This window comes from Tamandua tetradactyla, chromosome 23 (assembly GCF_023851605.1).
Source record: "Tamandua tetradactyla isolate mTamTet1 chromosome 23, mTamTet1.pri, whole genome shotgun sequence".
Lineage (NCBI taxonomy): Eukaryota > Metazoa > Chordata > Mammalia > Pilosa > Myrmecophagidae > Tamandua > Tamandua tetradactyla.
In genome coordinates, this window is record NC_135349.1 from 45,690,703 (window position 1) to 45,715,722 (window position 25,020).

Below are 25,020 nucleotides of genomic sequence, written 5' to 3' on the forward strand. Positions count from 1 at the left end.
GCAGTCTGGTTGGACTAAATGTGGATGTAACTCTCATCTCTTGTTCTTTTTCCTTTCTCTTCAGAAAAGACCTAAGTGTGAAATACCCCGAAGACCTTCCCATCAGCCTTCCAAACCTGCTGAGATTCGTTCTGCATCACTCAGACCCTGTGTCCGTTCCCCAGAACTCAGCTAACCCCCTTACCAAACAGTGTCTTCGGAGCGAGGCAGTCTTACAGCAGGGCCACATCTCTCATTTGGAGAGAGAGATTCAGAAACTGAGAGTGGAAATCAGCACCCTTCACCGAGCACAAGTGCAGGTGGAGGCCCAGCTCTCTAGCGCCCGCAGGGATGAGCACCGGCTGCTGCGGCAGAAGCAGACCCTGGAGAAGCAGCACCGCCTGCTCCAGCTGCACAGTGAGCAGCTGCAGGCCCTGTACGAGCAGAAAACTGGAGAGCTCGAGGAGGTGGCCCGCAAGCTCCAGGAGCTGGCCGATGCCTCGGAGAACCTTCTGACTGAGAACACGTGGCTCAAGATTCTGGTGGCCACCATGGAGAGGAAGCTGGAAGGCAAGGATGGAGCTAGGACGCTCACTCCCCCAACAGAGGTACACTCTGACCACCCTGAGGCCCCAGTTGCCCACCGGGTACCCAGCAGCACCCCTCCACCTTCCAACGCCAGCTCCACACTGGCAGCCGAAAGGAATAACGAGAACAGGACAGACTAAACGTTTAAAATGACATGAAGAAATCAGAGGTGAAAACTGTACATTGGGAATATATTTATGCAAATTTTATTGAAATTTATTGTAAATAAAGATTTTCTCAGTGGTCTAGAAAATCAGCTTGAATGTCATTTAGCCTTTATTGAAAAGGGATGACATCCCTTCCACTTATTGCACAAACTTGGTAGCTTTGAGACAAAAACAGTAGCACAGTCCATTTGAAGGTTTGTCTGAAAAATCAGTCCCTATGGTAGTGGCTCAGTGTCACAAAGTTCCCTCCCCACTCCTCTGCTGTTACTTCTGAGATGCTGGGAAGGATGAAAGGTTAATTCCTTGACTATTCAGAAAACTTGAACGTAACAAACAGTTGAGCTATTCAGAGTGAATTCAATGAGAGGTCATAACTTACTAAGCCTTTTGAGTGTGCGGCTCTGGTATCTACACTAAAAAAAAAAGTAGCTGCTGATAAATACGGACAGTAAGGGTTATTATATGGTCACTGACCAGCTCTACAGGCATTTTCATTGTCTTCCCAGGAAGCTCCACCAGTGACCCACTGTGCCAGACTCTGCCCCCTGCACTGCCAACTCGTCCAGGGGCCTTATCTAAACTGCAGAGATATAGTTAGTCCGTGCCACCAGGGAGTGGGATAAATAAAAAATCCCTAAGAAGTGAAATTGATAAGAAAGCAAAGCTCAATACATTTCAAAACAAACTCTGCCGGCATGGTAAAAACCTCAGGGTAAAGATAAAAATCAAGCATCGGTCAGTTTCAGGGGTCAGGCTCAGAGACTGAAAATGCAAATCCCAGTTGGTCCTGGATTACTTGGGTCTTAGGCTGAAAGCAAAACCAGCTAGGCTTACGTAGCAGTGAAAGTAGAGGTATTTTGGAAGTTGGAAGTGCAAGAGGAAGAGACCAAAATCTCACTCAGCCTTTTCTAACATTCACCCCTGCACATTCACATTCTGTGAGCCTCCTGCTAAAATCAAAGATGGCCTTCCCCATCTCCCAGTCAGTAGAACTCTGTCTCCCTCCTAGCCGTGATCTGTGCCTGGACCCACCCGACCCCCCACCGCGTCCCCTGCCCACCCAACCTACAAGGGCTTTTGCTGACCTCTTAACTGTCATACCACCGGCTCTTCCTCAAGGGACCGCCCCCAGCGAGGAGCCAGAGGCATTTCCTGTCCTGGACTGAAAGCCCAGCTGCTTTCCAGGGGTTCCCCCCGAGCCCACCTGCAGTATTTATTACTGCCTAATTAGTTACCCCTTCTTCCTGCCCAAGCTATTAATGTTTGTCCCCCCCTTAGGTGTATACTGCTTTGAAATAAATACAGCTCCACCTTCAGGTTCTGAAAGGTAGATAAGTGCAACATACTCTTTTGAGGAGACTTGGGTGAGGCTAGAGCAGATGCCTTCAGCCTGATCAGGAAAGCAGAGCTTAGAGGGCGGCAGGTGGTCTTAACGTTAGGGGTCAGTGCCCCACGGGTGAGCCAGCACTGGCCCGCAGATGGCTGAGGATGCCCACGCAGGTCATGCTTTAAACATGACAGGTGAGAATGCACTTACAGGGCCGGGATTTAAAATCCAAGTGGGTGAGGGCAGTGCGCTGGTGGCTCAGTAACAGAATTCTCTCCTGCCATGCCAGAGACCCGAGTTTGATACCCGGTGCCTGCCCATGCAAACAAAAAAAAAATTTTAATAAAAATAAAAAATCTAAGCAAGCTGATGTGTACACGAGGGACATTTCAGAGATTCAGGCTGCTGAAGCACCAAGGGGACCAAGAGCCACCAATCCATCATCTTTGCAAAAACCCTGTCCTCAACCTGGAAGTCCCTGGCCCCCCCCTTGTAGCTCACTAAGCAGCTGGCAAGGACAACCTGGTGGCTTCCATGTGGACAGGGAGGCCTTCCTGCACGGTGACCCTCTGCCAGCCCGGGGGCCTGCTCACAGTCTGCAGTGACCTGCAGGTGGTAATCTGAGGGGGAAGGAAGAGAACTTGTGAAAGGGGAAGAGGAAAGCAAAGAAGACAACACTCGACACTCCCCCCTTTACCCCTCCAGTGCAGAAATGATTAAATACCAAACAAAAAAACCACAACTTTTTCTCCCTCCTGGGACAGGTGGGTTTCAGTGGCCGCCGTGGGCTCTGGTGTTTCTCTGAGGACCAGAGTGATGACAGTGAAGCCTGCGGGGGTGGGAGAACAGGGCGGTACTCAGCATGCGTGAGACTAAACGGGCAAAAACTGCTCTGCTACCAGGATGCCTGACAGGCCTCGGGACTCGTGCCTGGACATGTCCTTCACCAGCTCCCAAGCACCTCCGGTAGCTTCCTTGCAATAATTCCACTATCCACAGGAACAGACACTTCACAACCGAATCTAGAGAAAGAAGAGAGGGGCACAGTTCTATCCATTGCAGACCAAGCAGAAATCACCAGAGTGCCCCAACTAGTCAGCCATGAGACTTAAGAGTGACATTTCTCTTCCTTTACATATATATATATATATGGAGACATATTAGAAACCCCTGCCAGGTGCAGCATGGGCCTTCCGAGTCTAAGCCCCTCCTCCGCCATCCTGAATCAGCTCATCCTTAGTACTGATGTCATCCAACCAGTTCCATGTGTTCCAGATGATAATTTCTTCAAACTCAGCAAAAAGGCATAAGCACGTGCTGCTGGGGGCCTATTTACAGTTCACAGGTTAGTTAGTTCACGCATTACAGTAGTAGCTCCATCAAAAAACAGGCTCAGCTAAACATTCAAGTAACAAAAGCGCTACAGGGCCGGGAGCCCCTGCAGGGTCAGCCTGCCCACTGCCTGCAATGGGCAGCCCCGCCAGGAGGCCAAGGGGGTGCCCGGGGCCAGCGAGTCCAGGCTTAGGGCCCCGGGAGTCAGTGCATGCGATGACGAAGCCCACTGAGGCCATGCCAGCGAGTCACCAGCCCTCCTCTCGGTCAGCAGCCTGCCAGGGTGGTTCCAGCCTTCCTGTCGCCTCTCGGCTAGCTGCAAACAGGACCAGGAACCCCTGCATCCCTGCTCAGCCGCGAACCTCCGGGCCGTTGGGGGTCAGCTTGGCCTTTCTCTCCACACATGGTCCCTTGGCTGAATACTGCACCAACAGGAAGGGCTCCTTGGTCTCGCCATCCCCCACGATGCTCTCCTCATCCTCCGACTGGCCGATGTGCTGGAGCCGCAGGTAGCACCAGCAGCCCAAGATCAAGGCGCCCAGGGCAGCGATGGCGATGAGGATGACGATGACTGTGACCACTCCCGTGGTGGGGCTGTGGTCCATAATGGACATGGTCAGCGCTTGGGCAGGGGGGCTTCCACAGCAGGAAGCGCTTGGGGGCGGCCGGCTCAATGGGGCTGGAACTCAGGCTGGACACAAGAATCCTGAAAGACAAAGTGAAGTGAGGCTGAACCGGGGATTCAGCTGGGGACCCTGGCTGATCACAGGTCCCAGGTGGCCCTTCCATGGGATCCATTTTTAATCACTTCTTAAGCCTAACTGTCCTGCTCCCATCCTAGTGAAAAATACACAGCCAGCCGGCTGGCTTGGGTTATTTCTCCTTGTTTCCCAGAGTTGCCAGCTTTCTCTTTGCTCCCTCCAGCCAGCATCCATTTCGTACTAAGTGCCTCCACTACCAGACCTCAACCCCACCCCGCAGCCCCAGGGCCCGCAGTGCAGGTAGGACAGACACTGTAACAGCCCCACTGCAGCCGAGGGTCCTGCTGCAAGGTTACATTCTGGAAGCCCCACCCTACCCCCACATGGTAGGCGTTCAAGTCACCACTCAGTGACTCAAAGGAGCCTGTGGCCTGGTGATGACCACAGCTGAGGGATTCAGAAGCAGAATATCAGCCCCTCCTGCAAAAAGGCAAGGGACAATCATATGTCACCCGGGTCCTTCTGCAACACCTGTGAGAGGGTGCCACGGACAACAGCCTTTGCCCAGCAGGGAACCACAGTCAGCCCGGGGAGGTGCCTGGTACAGCAGCTGGCATGCCTGTGGGGCTCGGACGGAGGCCCAGAGGCAGCGAGACCAGGTAGATGGAGGCAGGAGGGGTGGGGGAGGTGCAAGGGAGGGGGGACAGACCCAGCTCCTGCCCTTACAGGGCCTGGTGTGGGGGGCCAGGCCACGATGGGGTCAGTGCCAAAATGTCACTAGGAATGGGGGACGGCATGCCAGGGACATACGGAGCAGGGTGACGCAATGCTGACGGGGAAGTGACGCTGGTGCAGAGGTGACACAGGTGGGTACCTGCAGGAAGGCAGAGCCAGACCCTGGGGATGGGCGCTCCTGGCAGGGGACAGTGGCTGCCAAGGCTCCTGGGGCGGGCGCAGGCCTGCTGGGGAGGGCTGGAGAACTGGACAGGGGCCAGTGGCCGGGGCAGGGGCTGGGAGGGGACGAACCTCGGACACCTCCCTCCACCTGGCGGCACCGGGGTAAGCCTCCCCTGGCTGCGGACAGCCAGGCAGCCTCAGCAGGTTCCCCTACTCCCAGGGCCTGGCCCAAGCCAACATGGCTGGGTGGGGCTGAAAGCGCAGGCGGAAGGCTCCCGGCACGCCTTATGCCTGCTGCCCATCCACACTCGGGGCAGGTGACAGTGACTACACCCCAGTGGGGATGGGGACAGCTCGGGATGCAGGCCCCCAGAGGCCTGGCTGGCCTGAAGGTCAAAGGCCCGCAGTCTGCCCAGGGATCAGGCCCTGGGAAAGCTCTGCAGATTCCTGTGGGCCACCCTGCCGCATGTTTGCAGAGGGACCCTGGGGGAGGAAGGGGCAGTTACCCGTCGAGCCTGCCCCCTGTGTTCCAACCCCAGGGCCCAAGCTGCAGCCATCGGGCTTGATGGGCCCCCAGGTCCACTCAGGCGGGGCCAGCGGCCATTGCACTCAGAGACAAGGCCTCACGGTGACCTCAGGACCCGATGGGGCCCTACTGCCCCCAGGCCCTACTCCCTTGCCCCCACCAGGCCTTTATATGATGCTCTGCTCCCCTCACCCTCCACCTAATTTGGAGTTCTCCATAGAGGAGACTGTGCCCCCTGGGGACACTGGGCAGTGGCTGGAGACATTTTTGTTGTCACAACTGCAGGGATAAAGGGGTGCTACTGGCCTCTACTAAGCAGAGGCCAGGATGCTGGGACACATCTTACAAGGCACAGGGCAGCCCACCACAAAACGGCGACCCAGCCCAAGCTGTAAGCAGGCGAGCTGGAGCGCCCCTGCCCACCGACGCCAGCTTAAACCTCATCCCACCGGGGAGCCTCTGGGCACCTCCCTCCAAGGGCCTCAGCGGGCACCCTGGGGGCTGGAGCGTGGCCATCTGGTTGGCACCACCTTCCCCAGCAGACCATGTGTTCCCTCAGGTGCCACAGCTCATCCTGGCCTCTCCCCTGCCACCGTCAGGGCAGCTCCCAGCTCAAGCCAGCTTGGCCTCTCCTGTCGGCACCGGTAACCCCCTGCCACACACACACACACACACACACACACACACACACACACACACACACACACACACACACACACACACAGCCTGCTGGGTGCCTGCCCCCTGCCCCCCACACACACACACAGCCTGCTGGGTGCCTGCCCCCTGCCCCACCCCCCCCCACACACACACAGCCTGCTGGGTGCCTGCCCCCTGCCCCCCCACCCCCACACACACAGGCTGCTGGGTGCCTGCTCTCTCACCTGGCTTCTGGACAGGAAGGCAAACTAGAAGCAATTTGGAAGGGGAAGTGTGTGGATTTGGGGGGGTGTTCCTGGGCAGGAAGTAGGATATCAAACAATGGCAGTATGACCTAGCAGAGGACCCCAGGCCAAAGCTAGCTCAGATGCCTGGGAGACACCCACAAGTCCAGGGGGAATCCAACGGCATGGAAGACGGGCAGGGGAAACCAGTGGCCCAAGACTGATGAGGAAACTGAGGCACAGGCAACCCCGGGCTCAAGGGACCTACTGAGAGAACTGGGGACCCCAAAGCCATGTGTGCTGCCCCCGCCCCAGGCTGGAGGAGTGGGCAGAGCCGGGAGGGGAGCCCTGCTGCAGGCAGGGCAGGTGGCCCCTAGGGCCTGGCCCTCCCAGGAACTCATTTGTTTATTCCTCCCTCATGCTATTTCCCGAGAACTGATCTTTCAAAACACTGGCCACCCCTGGGGGCTTCCTGGGCATCAGAATAAAATGCAAACTCCCAACCCCTCTGCCCTCTGCACACCCAGCCACTCCCCCACCCTCTCCCCACTCCGGCCTCAGCACTTGCTATCCCCGCTGTCCAGAATGTCCTTCCCTGATTGTCCCCTGACTGGCTCCGTTCTACACTCTGGACTTTCTCTTTGGGGATGCCTGGCCCAGACGCCCCTCTTTCCCTCACTCTCCGTCCCTTGCCCAACCTCATTTTACTACCTAAATCTCTGCGCTCCCTCCAGGACCCTGAGCACAGGCCCCCCACGTCTGTTCCCAGCAGACTCGAGGAAACTGCAGCCTGCATGGGCGCAGGGGCAGGAGCCCACGGGGGACAGCTGGGAGGCGGTGCAGGGAGAAGGTGGCCTGACGCCCATGGGTGGGCCGGCCCCTCTGAGCCGCTGAACTGGACCCCACACACCTGCTGCTCTGCCACCTCCTTCAGGCCCCTCTCTAGACAGAGTCTCCTGGAGGCCAGCTGATCCCCACCCTGCCCCAGCAGAGCCCATAGGACAGGGGGGTCTCAGGGCAGTAGGAGGGGACTGCCTGGGCTGGGCAGAGGCCTAGGACGGCATGTGGGAAACCTGGGCCACCTCTGAATCAGCATCAAAAGCTCTCACATTTACTCACTGCAATCATTTCATACTCCCAGCAAGCCTTCGGCTAACTCTACTCACCGCTACCACCCCCACTTTACAGATGAGAAAACGGAGGCTCAGGGAGTTTTACTATATTATCCAAGGGTGAAGAGCTAGAAAGCGGCAGGGTGGCATATGAGCCATAAGTGGGTCTGAGCGGAGCAAAGCAGGGGGTCTTCCAAGTGCAGAGCGGCCAGGCTAGCCCGGGATGCCCCAGGCAGTGTCCCCAGCCTGGGGCTGAGGTCTCAGGGTCAGCACAGGGGCAGGACACAGACAAGCTCTCCCGCCTCCCACAGCATCTCTTTGGCGGGGTCTCAGTCAAGGCAAAGCCTGGAACTCAAAGCCCAGGGCAACCTGGGTCGCCCCAAACACACAGGGAACACTGGTGACCCCCCCATCCCCCTGCCCCCTCCTGCCCTGCCCACATACCTGCACTCCTGCCTCTCTCTGCCATTCCTGGGAAAGCAAGCTCCCAAGCAGAGGCCCCACCCAATGGTTCCCCAAACCCCTCCAAGGCGGTCAGCTAAAGACACGCAGTGTCCCCTGGATTAGCACAAGATGAAGAGCAGTGACAATGACCCTGGCCAGCTCAGGTAGGAACGTCACTGCCCTTGGTCTCTCCTGAAGCCCCCCAACTGCCCACCAGGCAGCAGGTCCTAACTACTAACACTGCAGTATCCAGTTCCCAAGGCTCGGAGTGGGCAGCGGCTTGGCAAACAGAGACAGGGTCAGGTGCAAACACACAGCTGTCAGAGGCCAGGCTCGTGCACCAGTCTTGGGAGCCCACCAATGGGTTCCAAAGGACAGTCCCAGCCTCAGCTACCAGTGAACTGAGGGCAGGGCTCTCCCATTGCCTTGCTCTCCCTCAGAGGCCCACAGCTTCTCCTCTAGGTCTCCTCCAACCTGGGGGGTTCCCCAGTTACCCCTGCCTCTTCATGGGACCCCCAAACAAAGCCTTAACCCCCTGCACAGGCCACTCCATACGCTCAAAGCCCAGTGGAGCCACAGCCAGTTCCAAGGCCCTGGCAGGCTGCTCCTCATGGCCTCAGTTTCTCCATGTGCAAAATGGGAATGTGTCCCTGAGCCTACCCACTGGGCCAGGGAGAGGATGAGAACTGAAAAGCAACGTGAAAATCCGCGGGGCCACCGGGTTTGCCTACACGGGGCACACCTCTCTGGGTGCCCCAGGAGGACAGCAAGCCCTCGGCGAACCCCCAGGAGGGCACAAAGCCTGGCCCAGGCCTGATGCCACAACAGTCCCTTCCCCAGGGACACGCTGCCACCTGCTCACTTAACCAGGCACATCACAAGTGTCACAGGGCTCAGCCGGGCACCAGCTTGCCACCTCACCCTGCAGCCTCCACCTTTGGGGGCTCCCTGAGGGAGGCCAGGGGTCTGCCCTGTGTACAGGGACCAGCCCTCCCCAGCCCCGGCTTCCATCATTAGCTCCAGCAGCTGAGCCACGTTCTCCCCAGTCTCACCCCCACATCCCACCTCCCAAAAATGCTGACCACCAAGCATGCCAGCACAACCCGCTCAGCCTCTTCAGGCCACCGCGGGTCACAGACCAAAAATGCTTCCTGTCCCTGGCCAGGAAAAGAGGATTGCAGGCAACACAAGGCACCACTGGGCACACGCAGGGCACACATAGGGCGTCCACTCCGAGCTGGTTCCTGGGGCACAAGGATCCATCCCCCGGGAACCTGCCCTCCGAGAGCCAGGACCAAGAACAGGGGCCAGGGCCAGCACTGTAGGCTGGAGCTGTGCCAGCACACCCCAAGCCTCCAGAAGAGGAAACATGCCCCAGAACCCCCCTGTTCCCCTGTGAGAGAAGAGGAAGCTGAGGCCCACAGAGATGCAGGGACTGCCCCAAGGTCACCTGGGGTGTCCTGCAGCCCAGGCCCATGCCTCCCCCTGGGAGCCATTGCTGCTCACTCTCTCCAGGTGCCCTCGGGTGGGCCCACTTGGCCAAGCAACTTTGGTAATAACAGTAGGTGCCTGCTGGCAAAAGTTGCCAAATGCCCAGTTGACTGCTTCACACTGATTGTCTCTTTTCAGCTTCAAAACCACCCTAGAGTTATTATGATTCCCACTTTGCAAATAAAGCATCAGTAGTTCAGAGACATTATGTCAACTACCCAAGGTCACACAGCACAAAAGTAGCTGCGCAAGGATTGCAACCCAAAGCAACCCGGCTCAGGAATGCCAAGATTTCCACCCTGACTCTAAAATGTCATAGTGTGACCCCACCCTCCCGTGCCTGAGGAACCAGGAGACTAGTGAACCCCAGTTCTCACCCCCGTAGAGACGGGCTGGGTGACCTGGGTCGAGGGCTCGATGCTGGGTGCAGAGATGACAAGCACCCAGGCAGCTCCCGCGTGCCGAGCGCGGGCGACGTGCAGGCGCGGTGCCAGGCGCGCTCCACGCACCCTCTCATTTACCCCAGCAAGACGACGCTGCTATCTCCCCCATTCCCCGGAGGGGCAGAGCAGGGCTCGAGAGGGGAGGAGGCTCTGCTCAGGGGGCGGCAGCTGGAGAGGCAACCCAAATGCCCTGAGGCGGGGGAGGGACCGGGACAGAGTGCTCACCACGAGACCCGGTCATGCCCACGCCGCGCACTCAGGGCCGACAGAACCGGGCGCCCAACGCTACGGCCCGGCCTCAGTTTCCCCACCCGCGAAATGGGCGCCAGACGCAGCCCGGGCCCCCACCCCTCCAGAGCCTTCCTGACAAAGCTGCAGGCAGCCAAACCCACCGCCTCCCCTGGGATTCGGAAAAATCCCTTAGTGTCCCGGGGAGTCCCGTGGCCGGCACGGGGCGCGCAGTCGCGGGCCGCGGTGCGGGGGGTGGGGGGGGTGCCGGCGCTGGTGGGGGGGCCACCGCTTCCCGCAAAGCGGCCTCCGCCCCCCGCCGCCGCCTTTGTCCCGATCTCGCCGCAGAGCAGCGGACAAAGAGCCCCCGCCCGCAGGCGCGGCCCCCGTAACAGACCCTCCTCCCCAAGCCGCGCCCCCGCCTGCGCCGCCCTTCCCCCGCCGCCGAGACCCCCAGCCCGCGGCAGAGGCGCCCCGCCCAGCCCTCCGCGCCCCCACCTCGTCGGGGCCGTCCCTTCCCGTCCTGCGAGGCCCCGGCCCGGCCCGGCCCCGCTCACCATGGCGCCGCCCGCAGCCCGGCCCGCTCGCCCCGCAGCAGCCCCGCCGCCCGGGCCCGGCCGCCGCGCACCGTCCGGACGCAGGAGCCTCGCGCTGCGGCGGGTGGGGACGCCTGTGGCTCCGCCCTCCAGGGGGCGGGGCCCGCCAGGAGCGGCCAATGAGAGACCGCGTAGGTGGGGGGCGCGGGGGGCCGGCCGGGGCGGGGTCACGTGCGCTCCGGGATCTGACGGGCTGGGCCAGCCGGCGGGGCGGGGGCTGCGCGCAGCTGGCAAAACCGAGGGCCGGGGGCGGGCCCGGCCTGGGCGCGCTCGGATTGGGCGCCTGTGGGTGTGGGTCCCCTAGCCCGGCGCCCGCTCCTCCGCCGTCCTCGCCCCAGCCCCGGAGGGCCGCCCCTTTCCCCGCTGGTTTATCGAGGGGGAAACTGAGGCACGCCGTCCCGAAGTGGGAGCGACGGAATCCCGGGCAGGAGACAGGAGAAAGGTGGAACCCTTGGTTTGAATGGCCTCTGTTGGGTAGGAAGCTGGCCTTTCGTCCCATCGTTAATTCGCGCAGTCATGATTCGTCCTTCCATTCACTCATTCGTTCATTCTTCGTCTGTGGAACACCGTCTGCGTGCAGGGAACGCCGATCACTGCGAGAACAGCCAGGACCCAAGATCCGCAAGTACCCTGCCTTCCCCGAGCCCCAACTCCCGCTGCGGGCGGGGGCTGCGAGGAGTTTGCAGCCCCTTGGACGCTGTAATCGTGGTTCCTTTTAACACAATCGGTGGTTTGGCCCCCCCATAAAGTCCATAAAGTGCCAGGTCCTGTCCTGACCGCCCTGCACATTTTTTTTGTCATGGGCAGGCACCAGGAATCGAACCTGGGTCTACGGCATGGCAAGCGAGAACTCTGCCTGCTGAGCCACCGTGGCCCGCCCCGACCTACACATTTTATCAAAACGACCCCAGAGGAAAAAATCATCCCATTTCGCAGATGAGGAGCCTAAGGCTCCAAAGGACTACATAAAGGATCACAGGCGACTGGGGCTGGAGGCAGGAGGCCAGGCCAGGCCTGCCTGCCCACAAACAGAGGCACTCGTTCCTGCAGAAACCTGCACTTGTCCAGCCCTAGAAGAGGATCTGGCATGAGTTCACTCCCTCCTGTGGCCAGCTGGGTCCTTCAAGTACTCTGGGCCTTGGCCCCTGGCTTGGAAGGCAGAAGGGCGCCCGGTGGAGCCCCTCAACTGTTGCTGGGGCCTTGGTGCCTGCAGACTTCTTTCCCAGCCAGGGAGCAGAGGCCTCTGGGAGAAGACAGAGCCAGGCTCCCCTCACTCCCTCCCTCAGCCTTGCTGGACTTCCATTCCTGCTCCCACCTCTGGGCCCTCGCCTGTGTCCCCTCCAACTGGACCACTCCCCCACTTCCTCTCACAGATCTCGGCTTAAATGCCCCTTCCTAGGCGGACCATCCCAATTCCAGCCTTGAGAGTGATTCTCTTTGTTATTCTCTCTTTGCACGTCAAATGGTGTATTTTTGAGGATGTATGATTAACTTTTAGTCTGTCTCCCTCTCGAGCTAGGAATTTTACAGTCACCGCCAAGTCTATAGAGCAGTGCCTGGCACATAGTAGGTGCTGAATGAATGCCTGCAGAATGAAAGAATGAATGATCAGACTGCAGAACTCTGGACCTGGCGAGACTGAGCAAGAATGGGGGACAGAGAGGCAAAGAGAGTTCACTCCCTCTTGGGCCAGCTGGTCCCGGAGCGCAGAGCAGGGCACCCTCGAATAGCGTGGGTCCCTGAGTCTGCCTGGCGCTGCCCTCCAAGGCTTCCGCCTCATCAGCCACACCTGGGAGTCCTGATCGAATGGAAGCAGATTCTTCCCGTGGAGCCGGTTCCTGCGACCTGCATCCAGCGCCTCTTAGTGGTGAGCCTCAGGGTGGGGGCAGGCCCAGCCCCAAAACCGGGGTGGACAAAGGCGAAAGCACTGTGGGAGAAAAGTTCTAGGGGAAAAAACAATGGTGGGGAGACACAGCATGGCATAGAGGTTAACATTAAGACTGCCTGGGTTCAAATCCAACCCTTCCAGGCTGGGTGGCTTTGGAAAATCAGGCTAACCTTTCTGTGCCTCAGTTTCCTCATCTGGAAAATGGGGGTAATAGGAGGTTCTGTCATACCCCCTGGAAAATGAGGTTTTTGAGCTCATAAAGTGCTTGGCACAGAGGAAGCACTTCCTGTTTTTAACATCAGGAATAAAGACTGGACAGGAATAGGGGTGACCCTGGACTCCCCAACAGTCAGATCTTCTTTGCACCTCAGGGACTCTGAGGGTACTGTGAGGCTGGGGCATAACCCACCTGGGCCCAGCCATGTTCTTACTCAGAGTAAGTTGTTTCAGTAATAGTAACGAGGATGAGAGCAGCAGCAGGTGCTTATGCATGTTGACCACGTGCCGGCACTGCTCACAGCACTACGTATGTGTGAAGTGATTTAATCCCCATTTTACAGATAAGGAAACTGAGGCACGGAGAGGCCCAGAGCTTCTCAGACTTAAATGTGCCCTGCAGTCCCCTGGGAATCTTGATAAAATGAAGATTCTGACTCAGTGGCTCTCTGGTGGAGCCTGAGATTCTGCATTTGCAATAAGCCCCGAGTGGTGTGGACTTGGCCACTGAAGCTGAGAAGGAACTTACTGAAGGTCACCAGGTGATGAGCACCCCAGGTGAGCTGCTGCCCCACCCCCAGTTCTCTCCCCTGCAAAGAAGAGGCAGGAAGTAGAGCTCCCCTCCCCCAAGCCCATTTCCTCTCCCTGGGCCCCCACCACCTCCCTCTGAGGTGACATCTGGCCCATGGCACCTTCCACCTCCACAGTCCCAGGGGTCCTTCCTGGCAGATGCGTGTTCTCAGACGCTCATTAGCTGGGAAGATAATGAAGGGCCGGGACTGAGCTCACCCGGCTCCCTGGGTCTGCTGGGGCCCAGCTGGGTCTGCTCTGTGCCAGCCTGGTCCTGGGCCCGCTTCCCTCAGGACACCAGAGGGGCTGGAGGCAGGACCCAGCTTCCTGGGGAGAGGCGGGGCCTCAGGGAGACTCCATCCGGCCCACAGCTGGGGCTTCTCCTTGGGCATCCCCGGAAGGACTCCAGGTCTAAAAAGAAAATGAAAACTGCTTGGGCAGAGAGGAGTTTCCCAGAGGCTGCAGTGAATCACCAGTGAGTCCTGCCGAGCGCATTTAGGTGGGGCACAGAGAGGGCGTCACCTGACCCTGAATCACACAGCGACTCGGGTTCAAGGAAAGAGAGTCTCATGTGCTGCTGAGCCGGCTTCAGCATCCCCCTAAGGCTGGGGGCAGCCCCCTTGTGAGCAGGCGAGAGCAGACCTGGGCTCGGAAACCTGGGCAGTCAACACACTGGGGCTCGAATTTCATAACATTTGGTGTAGTTATGTTTATGATGACCTTCTATTTATGACAAAGATTGCTCTTCCATTTTTGATAGCTACACATCCATTCCTTTTAAAACTCAGGGTATTTAGGGAGAAAAATGAGTTCGCTTAAAAACCTAAAGGAGGTCACTGTACAGGGGTTCAGGGAGAAGAAAGATGAGGCAATGGAGGCAGATGATGACTCAAGAGGGAGAAGCCCGAAGTGAGCCAGGCACCCCGCAGCCCCCCAACCCCTGGGCCCACAGAGCCCTTCCTCGGCCCCTGTGTCAGCTGAAAATCCTGTCTGGGTTGTCATGGGTTGAGGGGGGCCCGGGTCTGCCCTGGTGCGTACCTCCCCCAGACACACACACACTCCCGTGCAGTCACATGGCTGATCATTCACTCTTCATCAGATCTTCCTCAAGCGCCAACTGTGTGCCAAGCACTGTGCTAGGTGCTGGGAAGACAGCCGGGGAGCAGAGCCAGGCAGCACTCAGATCTCCTGGGGCCCGCCTCCTCCTTCCCTTTCCTTCCTCAGGTCTCAGGAATCCGGTCCCCTGTTCCAGGGGGACAGGCAGGTGGGGAGAATGGCCCCTTTGCCAGAATGAAGGGGTTAGATGTCGAAATGGGGGTGCAGCAGACAGTGAGCTAGACCCCCACTTTCCTTTGACCCTGAGGTTGGTGTGAGGCAGAGGAGCTGGGCCTCCCCGTGGGGGTCTTCCCCCATTTGCCGCCCCCCCCCCCCCCAGGCAATTGACTGGCCATGGCAGAGTTGAATCAGCGGCCACGGCGGTCCCCAGTATCATCCATTATGCACAGCCACCACGCAGCCCGGGCTTGCTGTGGGGTTGGGCAGGAATTATTCCCAAAGCCCAGCTTTCCAGGGCTTTTGCTGCAGCTGAGCTGAGCGCAAACAGCCATGTTCCCTAGATGGGCTGGAGGATGGGGTCTTTCCCCTGGGAAGGGACCGGAGACTCACCCTGTAGCCAGAGCCCAGCTCTGCCGCTCCCCAGACCTGCATCTTCGGGCGCATTGGTTACCTTCTCTGAACTGCATTTTCCCTATCTGTAATTGGGGATGACTGGTCACCCATCCCGCTGAAAGAACTAGAAATAATGGACACGAGGGGCCTGAGGGGCCTGTGGCTGGGGCTGGAATATGGAGCTCCTGGAGCTGCTCGTGTTACCATTTCTTCTCTCAATGGTTGGGTCTCAGGCCCCACTGGGGATATGGGGATGGAGTGACCCCTTGAGGAGACAGACCCCAGAGGACTTCTCATAAGCCAGTGGGCCACCCGCCTCCCCCAATAAAAGCTGGTTAAAGCTAATTATTCAGGCATCAGCTGTTTATTAAGCACCTACTATGTGCTGGGCAAGTTGCACTGGTGATTGAAACAGTCATATCCCTGCATTCATGGTGCTTACTGTCTAAAATCCCAGAAAAAGCTGGGGCTACTGGCCCCATGGCACCCAGGCTGGGGCCCGGGCTGGGATCAGGGGGTTCACGGGTCTGCTCAGCTTTGCATCTGGCATGGGTGGGGTGGAGGGCTCAGGTGCATCCAGCCTCTAAAACATACAAAACTCACACTCCCCTGTGCCTTTGGAAAGGCTCTGGCTGAGGGCAGGGATGAGAGTGGGGTCCCTGGAGTAACCAGACCCAAGTTTGACTGACAGGTATATTAGTTATCTACTGCTGCGTAACAAATTATCCCAAAACTTAGCAGTTTAAAACAACACACTCTTATTATCTCAGATTCTCTGGGTGAGGAACCAAGGAACAGCTTATAGTCAAGATGTCAAGCAGAGTTTGAGCCATCCGAGAGCTTGGCTGGGACTGGAGAATCACCTTCTGAGATGGCCCTTCATATGTGGCTCTGGGCAGCTGACCTCAGTTCTTCACCATGAGACATCTCCACAGGGCTGCTTGTTTCCCAATCCCTTCCCAAGGCAACCATTTCATTCATTTCTCTGACCAATATTTGTTGATCACCTACTATGTAGCAAGCATTGTTCTAGGCTAGCGATGGCCAATAGAAATAGAGTGCAAACTACACATGAAATGTTAAGTTTTCTAGTAGCCTTGGCTTTTAAATGTAGAAAGAATCGGGTGAAACTAATTTTAATAGTATATCTTCTTTAACCCAGTGTGCAGGTTTGAAAGGATTTACGTACCCTAGAAAAGTCATGTTTTAATCCTAATCAGTCTTGTGGGAGCGACCGTTTCTTCTAATCCCTATTCAGTACTCTGGGTTGGAAACCTGATTAGATTATCTCCACAGAGATGTGACTCACCCAACCGTGGGTATTAACTTTTGAATAGAGGGAGATGTGACTCCACCCATTCCAGGTGGGTCTTGATCACTTGACTGGAATCCTTTAAAAGAAGAAGCATTTTGAAGAAAGCTGGAGAATGATGAGAGCAGCAGAGAAAGGAGAACTACGGAGTCTACCAGCCAGTGACCTTTGGAGAAGAAGGAGAACGCCCTGGGGGAGCTTCCTGAAGCAAAAGACCTGGAGAGGAAGCCAGCAGACGTCACCATGTTCACCATGTGCCTTTCCAGTTGAGAGGGAAACCCTGAACTTCATTGGCCTTTTTTGAGTGAAGGTAACCTCTTGTTGGTGCCTTAATTTGGCCATTTTTATAGACTTGCTTTAATTGGGACATATTCACGGCCTTAGAACTGTAAACTTGCAAACTTATTATAATTCCCCTTTTTAAGAAGCCATTCTGTTTCTGGTATATTGCATTGGAGCAGCTAGCAAACTAGAACAGCCAGTATATCCAAACCCAGGTTATGGAAAGGATGTAAAAATTATGAATGTAAGGGGTGTGAGGGTGGTTCAGTGGTGGAATTCTCACCTGCCATGCAGGCAACCCGGGTTCAATTCCCAGCTCATGCTCTTCCCCCAGAAAACAAACAAGCAAACAAACAAACAAAAACAAACAAATAAAAATTCAACAAATGGTGCTGCAATAACAGGATACACACATGGAAAAATAATGAAATGTAGCCCTGCCATATATAACAAAAAAAGAAATTATGACTGAGCTATGTCACGGTCTTCTTTTCACACTGCCTTCAGAATCCAGCGTGCATTTTACTCCTACTTCACATCTCGTAAGTCTGACCAGCCCCATTCTGAGTGCTCAGTTGCTGCATGTGGTTACTCTGTTGGACACTTCTTGGTGCTAGAGACAGAGCAGCAAACAGACCAAAATTCCTGCCCGCATGATTCTCCTATTCTATTGGGAGGAAATAGTCAATAAATGAAGATGTAAGTGAAATGCAGAGTATATCAAACATACTCTTAGGTAAAAATCAAAAGAGAGGAAAGGATGCAAATGCAGGAGGTGCCTTATCTGTTTCCCCAGGTGTGTATGTGTGTGTGTGTATATATATATATATATACATATCCCTTTTTTAACACAGATGGTAATTTTTAATATATGCTGTTTTCTTCCTTGCTTTTCTCACTTGCAAACAGATCTTAAAACTTCTCTATCATCACATATAGGCATGCCAATCCTTTATTTAAAAAATTATTGTGGTAACATATAATAACATAAAAATTTCTACTTTGATCATTTTCAATTATACAATTCAGTGGCATAAATTGCATTCATAATATTAAGCAACTGTGACCACCATCAATTACCAGAACTTTTCCATCACCCAAATACAAACTGTACCCATTAAGCAGTAACTCCCCAACCCCTGTTAACCTTTAACCTATTTTCTGTCTCTATGAATTTGCTTATTTCAGGCGTTTAATGTAAGTGTAATCATATAATATGTGGCCTTTTGTGTCTGGCTTCCTTTACCTAGCATAATGCGTTCCACGTTGATCCAGCTGAATAACGTTCCATGGAATGAAATACATTGCTTAGCCTTCATCAGTGGCTGGACATTTGGGTGGTTTCCACCGTTTTGCCATCATGAATAATGAATGCCTCTGTGAACACTGGTGTACAAGTACCTGTTTGAGTCCCTGCTTTCAGTTCCTTGGGGTTTCTACCTAAGAGTGAAATTGCTAGGGTCGCCACGCCTATTCTTTTTTGGGGGGGCTGCATCATCTGGGAATGGAACCCGGGTCTCCTGGGTGGAAGATGAGCATTCTACCACTGAGCCATCGTGCACCCCTCTGCCTGTTCTTTTCGGTTTCTCGGTTTGGGCTGAGCTAGAACCACAGAAGCTGGCGTTGGTTGAGTGCTGCGGTTCCAGTTGCCTCAGGCCCCCTGCGCCCCATCCCATGAGGTGGGTGCAAGTTCCAACAACCAGCTCAAGTTCATGGACAGCATTACAAACAGGCAGATAATAAAAACTCCTTCAGAGAAATGTCAGGCGAGGGATAGGATGCTGCCAAATGCAGGGTCTGAGAGACCCCCTTGTTGAGGCTCATGGAGCATAAGACGGAAGGAAAGGACATACCTGAGGGGAAACGCTGGGGGAAGAGGGAAACCGGGGGCAGCTGAGAGGACGCCCAGGCGGGAAGTGAGGCTGGGGTCAGCTGCTGCCTGACTTGGCTCAGGGGCTGTGTTAGACTGGAGGTGGGTACTCGGGTCTAGGGGTCCAGGCAGGATGGTGCTCCCAGGTCCCACTCCAGGAGGAGAGAAACATCTAGAAGGAAAAACCTATCTGCCAGCCCCTTGTGCAAAGCGCACATTTTCCCATGCCCCAGCTCACCCTCTCAGCCCCAGGGACCTCGGGGTCCTGCCCCGTTCGCGGGAGCCCCCACGCCAGCAAGTGCTGTCAGGGCTCGGGAAGCGCGTCCTCGGGGCCTCGGCAAATTCTGGGGTTCCCGGTGTGGTGCCCGCCCTGAGGGAGAATGGAGCCCCAGGTGAGCCTGGGCCAGGCCAGCCAGCGGTGACAGTAGGACCTGCTGCCCAGGTGGCTTATAGGTGGCAGCACTGGAAACAAGGCCCCAAGCACCCTAGAAGGGGAGGTGATGCCGCTTTGATGGTCCTGAACTCTGACCCGGCCTGTCACTGGGGGAGGGACCTCTGCTCCAGAAGCAGGTCGCCCCCCTGGGCTGGACTCCGCTGGGAACACAGGGTCGGTTGAGGGCTGTGAGCCCCACAGGCTCTGTCCCCTCCCAGCTCCCTAAGCCTCAGTTTCTCATCTCCCTCCACCCATCCATGGGCAGCCGGAGGGCAGACTGAGCACACACAACACCAGACGAGGGCTGTGAATTCTCTGCCCCATGTGCTCACTGACCAACTTTTTCTATAATACAGAAAGGAAAAAAACCCTAATAGAATGATCCAGCAACCATAAGTATCCCTTATATCTTAATTTCCCTCTCAAACTTAGAGCTTTGGCCAACATTTGCACAAGAACATGGGGACTTGAGTCTGATGGAGAGGGTGCTTTCCCGGTGCCCTGGGCCCTGCCACGCCCCTGGGGGAAGGGCCCAAGCCCAGGAGAGTCCCCGGTGGCCCGAGCAGGTCCTGGGACACAGGCTCAGACCTCAGCCTGGTGGGCAGTCCCTCTCTGCTCCCCCATCTGCCCGCTTCAGCTGCTGCCCTGGCAATCTCCTTCCCCTTCCATGCCCCAGGCCCAGCCACAGTGGTTCCCCGAATCCTCCGGTCTTCTCCTAGCTCTGGGCCTTTGCCGGGGCTCTTCCCACTCGCCAGAATTCCCTCCCCTCCTTTTCAGGCTCCTTCTCGCTGGAAGCCTCGGCCTCAGGAAGCCCCACTGGAGAGCATCCCTGATCCTACAGCCTGGCCGCCCCCACCCGAGGGCTGGTCCCAGCAATGCTTATTGAAAGCAAATGAATGAATGCACCATGGAGGGAAGGAAGGAAGGAATCTTCTCCCCACCTCCAAACTTGAGGTCTCTGAAGGCGAGGACAGTCCCTCCCTCTGCCCCAGGGAATTGCACGTAGTAGGTGCTTAATAAATGCAGGTTTGCATTTAGCACTCTAGCCCAGTCACTCCCACTAGGGCCGGGTGTGGTAGGTCACAGTCCCTCCCACCCTGAGCCAGAACCAGCGTTCTGGGTGGTTGCCCTGAACCTGGCTGAGCTGGGGCTGGGAGGGTGCCCTGACCTGGCTGAGCTGGGGCTGGGCCTCTGGAAGGGGGTGCCCGGAGGTGCCCGGGCCGGCGGCAGGCAGGCCCTGCCTAAGGAGCTCCGCGCAGGGCTCTGTGGCTCAGCCCCATCTGGGCCATGCCCCGCCCCAGGCCCACCCCCTCCATCCCAGAGCTCCCCCACCCCTACTGCCCCAGGAGGTGCCCCTTGCCCAAGAAGCAGAGGGGAGCTAAACTTTGTTGAGGACCCATGCTGCATGTGCTCATTGCAAGGACTTCGCGAGGTACGTACCATCTCCCTTCTGCACATGGGTAGACGGAGGCTCAGAGAGGTTATGTGACTTGCCCAAGGTCACACAGAACTGGATTCAAACCCAGGTCTGGCTGAGCGCACTGCACCCCCAGCCCCTCATTCCTTCCTTCAGCAATTATTTATTGGAGCTGCTGATTCACCAGGTGTGGGGCTAAGATGAGCCGGGAGGAGAGGGTTCCTGCCCCCAGGGCATTTGCAGTCTAAGGAGGAGGTAGATGTTAAACAAATAACCCCGTACATATCAGGCCAGAGTCTCTGAAGGCAAACCTGAGCCAGAGGTGGGCAGAGCAGGGCTGCCACCTGAATGGGGTTCTGGGGAGGTTTCCTGGAACTGACCTGATCTGAAAGCTGAGAAAGAACGAACTGGTCAAAGAGGGGCAGAAAGCTCTCCCAGGGCAGAGGGCACCTCATGTGCAGAGACCACCCAGGGGCCAAAGAGCACCCAGGGTAGAGCCTGTGGGAGACACGGCAGCAAGGATCAGAGCGCCAGGGGTGGGGGGCGGGGGAGTCCGCACTTGATCTGCAAAGCAATGCCAGGCCATAGATGGGACCCAGACTGCAATTTAAATAACCCCCTGTGGCTGCAGGGTTGGAAACTGGCGGAACCGGGAGGAGAAACCTTAGCCATCTGGACCAAGGCAGGGGTGGAGAGATGCAGACAGATTCAGAAGGACTTTTAGTAAAGAACCCACAGGCCGAGCTGATGGACTGGATGTCCAGGGAGAGGAAAGGAGAAAGGGGAGGGATCACGGGTGAAGCCTGTTTTCCTGCCCAAGCCCGGGCCAGGCCAACGGGGAGGGGTGGAGTCCCAGGAGCAGCCACTGGCCACCCATGGGCCCACCTATCAGCAGAGAGCCCCTCAGGCAGATTCCTGAGCTGAGGTGGGGGTGGGACAGGACATAAGGGGTGCTGAACCCATCTCCCTCCTGGAAATAGGCAGCTAACAGGTCATCTGTGGTGCTGAATTCCCAGGTCAACCAGGGGTGGTGCCCAGGTGTCTGGTCAAGCAAGCAGTGGCCTGATTGTTAGTGAGGACACTTCCTGGACATAAATCAACAGTAATTTGATCACATCAGTGGCCGGCCGAGTCTATCTACAACTGAGGAATGTCTTCAGCAGGGAGAGGCTTCTCCTCCAGGCAAGTAAAGGCCTTAAAAGGGGAACTGATGACCTCAGCAGTCAGAAGGGAAAATTTCCATCCCTGCTTCAGCCAGCCAGCTTCTCCTGGGGAATTCATTGAAAAACATCGGTGTTCCCAGCTTGCAGCCCGCCCTACGAATTTGGACTTGACCTTCCCCACAATCACATGAGCCAATTCCTATTTAAAAGTCTCGTAAAATGGACGTGTTATAATACATATGTATGTACATGGGCTGTTTCCCTAGAGAGCCCCAGATAATGCAGTATTCTCAGGAGAAGAAGCTAGAGCCCTGCCCTGCCCTGGAATTGCCGAGTGACCATCTCTCTGCAGGAGTGTCCCTGCTGTGGGTTGTCCTGTGGGAGCCCAAGGGCCACCCCAAAGCCCAGTCTGGCCCCGCCACTCAGCCATTTACTGGGTCAGCATTTATTGAGCACCAACTGTGTGCCAGGTCCTGGGGACAGAGCCAGGAACAAGAAGGTGAGATTCTGGCTGTCCTGGAGCTGAGCTCTAAAAGGGGAGACAGTGAGGCAGAGAACAAGTTAACAAACAAATCGGGTAATGTAATTTCCAAGAGGGACAAATGCTCCGACGTGGTGAGATGGAGACAACTGAACAGGTGGGATGGAGAGTGGGACATTGTGGGTCCCTCTGCCCAGCTGAGGCCTGCAAAGACGGCAGATGTGGAAGGAGGCCTCCAGGTGAGGGTGCAACCAGCGCCAAGGGTTGAGATGGATACAGAGGGTCAGAGTGGCTGGGGAGAGGCCAAGAGGTGGGAGGAGAGGTCCAGACCTCAAGGGCCTGGGGTGCGTGACACCAGGGAGGCATGGAGGGTTTCAGGGGGTGGGATAGGGTGGGGTGGGGTAGGGTGGTGATTGCTCGGTTCCCTTCCGGGATCTCCCTTCTCCCTGCAGCCTGGAAAACCCCACACCCTTAGTTCCCCGTTTCAGCTTTTTTCCCCAGGGTCTTTCCAGTGTCTTTGCCTTCCCTACCCCTATCAGCAGGTACTCCCTGGGCCGGAACTTCCCCTGGGGCACAAGCAGGATTTGCAGCCAGGAGAGGTGGCTGCAGGCCTGCGCCCCGGGACCTGGGGGACAAGCCTTCCCCGGCAGGCTTTATACCAGGAGACCCCAACTCCGAGGGACTCACTCAGGACCCTGGGACCCACAGGGAGCAGTCAAGATTTGAACCCAGCTCAGTCTGATCTCAAAGTTCTGCCAAATCTCATGCCAGTCTCACAACAATTTCCTGTCCCTTTCACTGCCTGCCCCCCTTCATCTTCTCCACGTTGGTAAATGGTTCCACCAGCTCCCAGTCACCTGGCCGGCCAGCCGGCGCCAGGCCCCATTCCTCTCTCTCTTGCTTCCAGGGGCTGCCACGAAATGCCGTGTGGGTAGCCCCGGAACTCCTGCCCTATCTGCCATGATGACTGAGAAAAAAGGAAGCAAATAAATTTTGGTGGGTCGCCACCATCACCCACAGCAGCCACGCTGCAGTCTGGGGCGCCTTCCCCGGTAGACCCACTTTACCCCATGGCAGCAAATGGAAGGTGTCGGAACCCAGACCAGCTGCCAGCTGAGGAACTTCCCTGGGCTCTGCCCGGCCACCCCTTCTGCCCTAGACAAGCCCAGAATCCCCCCCCCCCCCGCCCCCGGGCACCCACTGGGCACGTGCCCAGTTTTGCAGCAATGTCCTAAAATGGATGGTGATGACGCGTCCACAGCTCTGTGAATGTCCTAAAAACCCAGGAATGATGCACTTTAAATAGGTGAATTGTGTGGTATGTGAATTACTTTTTAAAGCAGGTTTGTCCCCACTCCACAGAGCCCACCTCAAGTGTCCAGTCAGGGCTCTCAATGTCATCAGAGTTGTGCTTTCACTGCCACAAGCAAGTTTAGAGCATTTTTACTGCTCGAGAAAGAAAAACCCCGTACCCCAGGATACCCCTCCATTATTGACAGTCAGCCTTGGTCTGTTACATCTGTTACAGCTGATGGAGGAATGTCATAATGTCACTGTTAACCACAGTCCACAGTTTGCAGAAGGGGCATTTTCCCCCCATATGCCACCCCATTGCTAACACCCTGCAGTAGTGACAGACGTGTTCTAGCTCATGGGAGAACATTGTTATACTTGGGCCCTTAGTCTCCTGCGTCTTCCCCAGGTGTCCACCGTGTTACACGGGCCCAGCTTCCAACCTCTAGATCTCCTTCTAGTGACATGCCCGACCCTAAACCTCCCCTTTCAACCGCAGTCACACGCGGGATGCAGAGCTGTTAATTACGTTCACATAAGGTGCTCCCGTCACCTCTATCCATTTTCCCAAACATTTGTGATCACCCTTATGAAAAATTCTGCACCCATGAAGCATCAGCTCCTCACTCTCTACCCTCATTCTATCTTCCCGCAACCTTCTCGCTCGGTACTGAGGAAGTCCAAGAGGGCGGCTCAGCGAGGCATGGGATTTAGTCCGTCCTCCAGAGCAGCTGGTAAATAGCCAGGAACAGGACAGAGCAGCTCCTGGGGCCACGGCAGTGACCGGACACACAGCGTACCCCAGTCTGGACCAGGTGGACCGGCTGCGAGCCCCCCCAGAACCATGAGTCCCCCAAGCCGCGGCGGCCGGCGCCCCTCCCCCACAGGCTGCTTCCCGGAGGGGACAGGAAAGGGACTTTACCAGCAGCAGGGGCTGAGCCCAAGCAAACGCCAGTTGTGGCATTAATTCACAAATTCTGACTACTAAAAATAAGCCCCCAGCTCAGCTGAACCTCAAGTAAAAAGCTAAAGTTACTAGTTTTTGCCCTGGTGCAGAGGGGGCAGGGCTGACGGGGAAAAAAATAAAAAGAAAGAAAAAACAGGTTTTTTGGATCGGACAGCACAAAATACTCGAAAGAGACTGGACCCTAAAAAAGGGGGGGGGCACATAGGACCTGGAGATACATAGAAAAATATACCAACTTAATCTCTTAATTGCTCTGAAAAGGAACTTTTTCTTTTCTTTCTCTCTCTCTCTCTTTTTTTTAACAACTGCAAGGCTTCTCAGTCTCCAACTGCCCCAGGCAAGGGCAGAATTAAGCTTGTCTGAGGCAAAGAGACTGGTCAGGTGAAAAGAGGTAATTCCCTGGAGCCTTTGCCTTCCCCAGGAGAGGGACGGGCCCAGTCCAGGTAGAATCCCTCCCTCAAGGAGTTCAGACCCCAGAGTCTGGAAAACTGAAGTGATTAAAGCCAGACTATAACCTCTCCTCTGTCTCCACCATGCCCCAGCAGGGAGAGGCTGCTGAAGTTAAAGGTACCGCATCACCTTATGCTGGTGGGACCTGCAGGCACACAAGCACCACATACTGGCCAGGATAGGAAAAACACAGAGTCTAGAGGCGTCACAGGAAAGTCTGTCAACCTGCTGAGTCTCACCTTCAAGGAAAACTGACATGGGTGACTCTTTCCTCCCGACAGGAGGCCAGTCCGGT

The 25,020-nt window shown here is 56.4% G+C and overlaps 2 protein-coding genes and 1 long non-coding RNA gene across 10 annotated transcripts in view; 2 read left to right on the forward strand and 1 right to left on the reverse strand.

The window, feature by feature from the left end:
• TXNDC11 (thioredoxin domain containing 11) overlaps positions 1 to 810 on the forward strand; it is a 116,037-nt gene extending 115,227 nt beyond the window's left edge. For 5 of the 6 annotated variants that reach the window (XM_077141784.1, XM_077141785.1, XM_077141788.1 and 2 more), the window contains one exon: positions 65 to 810. In XM_077141784.1, the coding sequence (XP_076997899.1) occupies positions 65 to 707 (643 nt within the window). In that variant the 3' untranslated portion in view covers positions 708 to 810. The remainder of the gene's footprint in view (positions 1 to 64) is intronic. The other variant, XM_077141786.1, reaches the window with a different exon arrangement.
• SNN (stannin) lies at positions 724 to 10,823 on the reverse strand. 3 transcript variants are annotated; one of them, XM_077141794.1, is made up of 3 exons: positions 10,677 to 10,735; positions 3,756 to 4,099; positions 724 to 3,083 (listed from the first exon to the last, which is right to left on the reverse strand). In XM_077141794.1, the coding sequence occupies exons 2-3, from the start codon at positions 4,005 to 4,007 to the stop codon at positions 3,072 to 3,074; spliced, it is 264 nt and encodes an 87-aa protein (XP_076997909.1). In that variant the 5' UTR covers positions 4,008 to 4,099; positions 10,677 to 10,735; the 3' UTR covers positions 724 to 3,071. The 3 variants fall into 3 exon arrangements, with proteins under 3 accessions (XP_076997909.1, XP_076997908.1, XP_076997907.1); XM_077141793.1 differs by lacking the exons at positions 724 to 3,083; positions 10,677 to 10,735 and adding an exon at positions 10,748 to 10,823 and having other exon boundaries at positions 3,177 to 4,099; XM_077141792.1 differs by lacking the exon at positions 724 to 3,083 and having other exon boundaries at positions 3,177 to 4,099.
• Positions 10,824 to 10,995: 172 nt separating this feature from the next.
• Positions 10,996 to 18,401, forward strand: LOC143667500 (uncharacterized). The gene is made up of 3 exons (XR_013168068.1): positions 10,996 to 12,582; positions 13,164 to 13,377; positions 15,828 to 18,401. It is a non-coding gene; the product is annotated as an uncharacterized LOC143667500 (long non-coding RNA).
• Positions 18,402 to 25,020: the final 6,619 nt, after the last annotated feature.

Coding starts and splice junctions, on each gene's coding strand:
- SNN (XM_077141794.1), bottom strand. CDS start 4,007: ATGTCCATTATGGACCACAGCCCCACCACGGGAGTGGTCACAGTCATC.